Here is a 5,220-nt window from a genome sequence, read left to right on the forward strand (position 1 = left end):
AGGGGGGAGGAGGGAGGAGGGAGGGAGGGAGGGAGGGAGGGAGGGAGGGAGGAGGGGGGGAGGAGGGGGGAGGGAGGGAGGGAGGGAGGGAGGGAGGGAGGGAGGGAGGGAGGGGAGGAGGGAGGAGGGGGGGAGGAGGGGGGGAGGGAGGGAGGGAGGGAGGGAGAGTTAGGGAGACGGAATGTTTTTGTCATCTCACGTTCCTGTCATCTCACGGAATGTTTTTGTCACCTCCTCCCTCCTCTCCCTCTCCTCCCTCCTCTCCCTCTCCTCCCTTCTCTCCCTACTCTCTCTTATCTTCCTTTTTCTCCCTTTCTCTTCCACCCCTCCCCTCCCCTCCCACCTCCATACTCACTGCTCTCCAGGTGAGTGAGGCGGTGCTGCAGGGTGTCGATCCCCTGGTCGATCTTCTGGTGGTGGCTGTGGGTCTCCGTCCTCATGGTCTTCCTCTCCTCCTCCAGCTGCTGGATCTTCCTCTCCAGCTCGCCCTCCAGGTCCTCCACCTTCCAGGGGGTCTTTCCGCGTGGGGAGCCCCCAGGAGGGGAGGCCTTGGCTGGGGAAGCAGGGGCGGCAGGGGGTACCGGAGGTCTCGCAGGGGGTGTGGCGGAGACGCCCCCCGTTTTGGCGCTAATGACCCCTGACCCCATGCTGAGGGTCAGGGAGGGGTCGGTGTGGTTATGAGCAGCAGGTCCTATCTCCGACTGCAGGGGGGGAAGGAGGGGGGCAGACAAGGGTTAGATGGAGAAAACGAGAAAGAAAGATTGTTTTGATAAAGGACTGGGGGTTACCAAGGTTACTGAGAAGTGGACAGTGCAAAGGAAAGAGAAGGATTCAGGAGAAGATAATGAAAGGAAGGAGAGGAGCGTGTGAGTGGAGGCGTGTGGAGGCGTGAAGGCGTGCGTGTGGGGGCGTGCGTGTGGAGGCATGCGTGTGGAGGCGTGTGGAGGCGTGAAGGCGTGCGTGTGGAGGCGTGCGTGTGGAGGCGTGTGGAGGCGTGTGGAGGCGTGTGGAGGCGTGCGTGTGGGTGCGTGTGGAGGCGTGGAGGCGTGCGTGTGGAGGCGTGCGTGTGGAGGCGTGCGTGTGGAGGCGTGCGTGTGGAGGCGTGTGGAGGCGTGCGTGTGGGTGCGTGTGGAGGCGTGGAGGCGTGCGTGTGGAGGCGTGCGTGTGGAGGCGTGCGTGTGTAGGCGTGCGTGTGGAGGCGTGTGGAGGCGTTGTGGAGGCGTGCGTGTGGAGGCGCGCGCGTGGAGGCGTGCGTGCGGTTGGTGAAGACGGACAGACATGCAGAGGTGCACAGAGACGAGACAGATAAGAAGGGAGGGATGTTCATCCAGGAAGAGAGACATAAACAGATGGATGAGGAGAGAGGAGGAAGCAGTCAGGAGCAGGAGGGAGGGGGAGAGGAGAGAAGAGGAGAGAAGAGGAGAGAAGAGGAGAGAAGAGGAGAGAAGAGGAGAGAAGAGGAGAGAGAGAGGGAGGGAGAAAGGATGAGATAGATAGCCAGGGCATAAATTCACTCTAACTGGACAGTGCAGTACATTATATTGACACCTGGGTCTACTAGGAGGAGGATGCTGTGTCTGTGGATGGAAACCTGCCTCTCTCTCACACACACACATACTCTCTCTCTCTCGCTCACACACACACACACACACACACACAGTCAAGACCTTTGAGACAGCAGGTTACAGGAAAAACTCAAGCTGGGACTTCACATTCAGTACACACACTGTGTAGTTAACATTTTCAAGGTCTCTCTCTCTCGCTCTCTCTCCAGCCAGCATCCTCTCATATTTTATTTATGGGTCCCCTACCATCCCTCACAGATGGAAGGGTATATGGAGGGCTGGTGGGGGGCAGCTTGTAAGAAACATTCCCTGCTACGCTACGGAAAGAGGAGGGGGTGAGAGGAGGTAGGTGAGATGAACGGAGTGAAACGGTGTTCTGGGGCGATAGTCTCATCGCTCGATGTTTGTTGTTGTTTTTTGTGTGCTTTTTAATTATTTCTTTCTCATCGCTCGATGTCATTAAAGGGAAACGATTTCCATTACGTCATTTAAGGGCCGCTGAGAGTCACGTGCGCAATTAGTTTACATTTTGTCTTCTTTTTTTTTTACATTTGTCTTTTTTTTTTATCATCATTTGTTCTTTTTATCGCAATGTTTGTTACGGATCCAACCTGCTGATTCCCGTTACATCTGTGACCGTTATTTTGGATCGTTCGTATCATGTAAAAAAAAAAAAAGTGTGATAATTCTAGCCACAAATTCAGATCATTGATCTTGATCTTCGGCTGTACTTATATTTGCACTATTTGTAGTGAGAGCTTACTGTGACAGTTAAGACTATTTACAGGCTATTCTTTGTCAGAAAAATACAAAAATCTCATCTTGAATTGCCTTCTGTTTCAGAAGTGAATTTAATTGAATTTATAATCTCAAATGTGTTATTGTTACAACAGCCTGGAGGAGAGGCTGTTGTAACATAGACCCATTGAATAGACTCATCGCAGTTGTCTACAAACCTCCAGCTTCTCAATTCGGTCCTTCAAGTCAAGGATGGCCCTCTCCAACTCCTCCACAGCCCGAGCGGTCTGCAGCTGCACCGCGGCCGATGAGCTCACATCATCCCCGGCCATGAGGCGGCGGTTACCTGTCCAGACCCCAAGACTCCTCTCGGGTAGGTTCCGGTCGTCGAGGTCGCTCTCGCACTCGGTCAGCTTCCCGTTCAGCTCGCGGATCGTCCGCTGGTCCATGAGGATCTGGTCGTTCTGTTGCATGACCATCTGCCGGAGTTCGTCTGCGGTGGTGCGGAGGTAGCCCCAGTCATCACCGTAAAGAGACGGGTCTTCCGCTTGATGATTCAGGTTCTTGGTGCTGCAGTCTCCGGCCGGGATCGGAGTGCAGATGAGCCGGCTGAAGCTGAACTGTTTCGGCCCTCCGCTGCTCGTCATCTCCCCGGGACTCAGCGCGTTAAGAGCGGGAGTCTTCAGACCGAGTCCCAGCCCGCCGCCATCCTCGTAGGATTCAGAACCGTGGAGAGCGCCCAGCGGACCAGCGTGCGCAACGGCGCCCGTACCGAGGGGCTGCAACAGGGCCTCCGAGGTCAGTGTGCCGTTGTCCGTGAGAGACGCGGCGCCACCTTTTCTCGGGTAGACACTCGCAATGATGCAGATGACCGCACCGAGGAAGGCCAGCGTTCCAGCTGATACCAGCACCACAACGAACTTCATAGCGTCGGAGAAATCGATATATCTGCGACTGAAATGTAATTTAATTTGAGTGAGTCGGAGTTTATATTTGAATATAGGGTAATGATATACAAATCTGAAGAAAAAAACAACACGGTCAAGTCAGGCTACTACGGTCTAGCCTATAATTACACGTCCATTTTCATAATCCTTCCGTTAGCCTATATGATGCTTACCTTTTCCCTCCCAGTGAAATTGTACGGCCGACACGATAGTGGTGCCCACCAAAAACAGCTCTTAGGCACAGAAAAATGTACGTTGGGGGTATTCAGAGGTGCGTTGGTTATCGGTTTTCCGCCCTTTCCATGTAAGATTGACAAGAACCAGCCCGGGAAGCGTTCAGCTGGTCTACCGATTCACGGTCTCATGCGCTCGGTGTTGCTAAGCTGCTCTCCTCCGCGGTTACTATGGGAATAGTGAGAGTGGGCGGGGAGAGGCACGAAGAGGGGAGGGCGTGGGCATGCGTCACTCGGAGGTGAGGAGACAAACATCATGAACAGCGGTAGTCAACACGACTGACTGAGTGCGTGCGTGCGTGTCATAGAGAGACATAGAAAGAGGGAGAGACAGAGAGAGGAAAGAGAGAGTGAGACAGAGAGGAGAGAGAGACGTAGAGAGAGTGACACATGACAACCGAGTATTCATGGAAGCCGACATCCTTTGGTGTCCATTAAAGTCCACAGCTCAGAGGATTCACTCCAACACGTGGCTCTTAAACCACTCTGCCCCCCTCGATCACAGAATACATCTCTTACTGATCAACAGGAGCGACAGGTGGGGGTCAGAAGACAGCCCTTTATGGCTCATATCACTGGAGCCTGTCTGGTGTCTGCAGACTGCGGCCCTCCAGACTCCAGCACAGCTGCACAGATTAGGTCCAGACTCTGCATGACCCACAGAAGCAGTGGGGGAGAGATAGAGAAGAGAGGAAGATAGAGATATGAGGAAGATAGAGATTAGAAAAATAGAGAGATTAGAAAGATGGAGATGAGGAAGATAGATGGATGAGAGAGGAAGCAGGGGACAAGAGGACGAGGATCAAAGCTGTGAACGAATGGCAATGACAAAACACAGGGGAAAGAGGAAAAGGACTCTGTTGGAAGGAGTGGATTGCGCCACCGTGTGGACAGTCAGGAGACTGCACCCTCGTTGATCTGAAGGCTGCGAGGACCGAAAGCTGGGGATTCCAAACGGAACGTTGTTCAGGCTCTGATGGAACCTCGGTTCGGAGCCAAGAGAATGTGCGTGAATTCCACAAGATAAATCTAAAGTAGCATGAGCAACAGGATTGAAAAACCACCAAAGAAGACTCAGCCACACTTGATATGTCTTTAGAGGTTGTTTTTAATGAAAATCCTCATTATGGAGAAACACACACAAAAAGCAACAACCGGAACTTGACACCTGTACAATAAGGGTTTACAAAAACATGCTTCAGATACATTAGAATATCATCATCTTGATCATTTTACCATCAATACAATTGACATAATTCATATTACCATTTATCACAAGACAAAATGCAGTCTTTTCACACGTTATTAAATTCACTACTCCAGGGTCTTCCTTCCGATCAAACCCATATTGGACTGTCAAAAACAACAACAATGGCATCAATCAAAAAAATGAAATACAAACTCAACGTCACATTATGCTTAATTAAAAAGGTATTAAAAGTAGAAAGTAAAAATCCATCAAAACACAAATGGTTATCAGGGTTCAAAGTACACAAAAGATTTCATCTTAGACAAGTGTTCCTTCCGCACTTAACAAAGTGCCAAGATGACTGGCACTACATTTACATCCCAAAAGTCATAAAAACAAAGTTTCAAAGTAATTTTCAAAGCCCTATTTGGTACTTAATATAGGCCACTATGTCGAGTTGTGCTATCCCTTCATTGAGAGAGACAGAGAGAAAAAAAAAAAAAAGAAGTATACATTTACACTCACTGTTTCAACCTTTTACGTTCATC

General features: G+C 51.1%; 1 protein-coding gene across 1 annotated transcript in view; it reads right to left on the reverse strand.

Moving 5' to 3' along the window:
* Positions 1-3,647, reverse strand: part of LOC134016405 (neuronal pentraxin receptor-like) — a 4,196-nt gene extending 549 nt beyond the window's left edge. The window contains exons 1-3 of the mRNA XM_062455762.1: positions 3,424-3,647; positions 2,522-3,257; positions 344-701 (exon numbers count right to left, since the gene is read on the reverse strand). Coding sequence (XP_062311746.1) covers positions 344-701; positions 2,522-3,229 — 1,066 coding nt within the window. The 5' untranslated portion in view covers positions 3,230-3,257; positions 3,424-3,647. The remainder of the gene's footprint in view (positions 1-343; positions 702-2,521; positions 3,258-3,423) is intronic.
* Between the last annotated feature and the right edge of the window lie 1,573 nt (positions 3,648-5,220).

The sequence above is a fragment of the Osmerus eperlanus genome, unplaced genomic scaffold, assembly GCF_963692335.1.
Source record: "Osmerus eperlanus unplaced genomic scaffold, fOsmEpe2.1 SCAFFOLD_63, whole genome shotgun sequence".
In the NCBI taxonomy this organism is placed as follows: Eukaryota; Metazoa; Chordata; class Actinopteri; order Osmeriformes; family Osmeridae; genus Osmerus; species Osmerus eperlanus.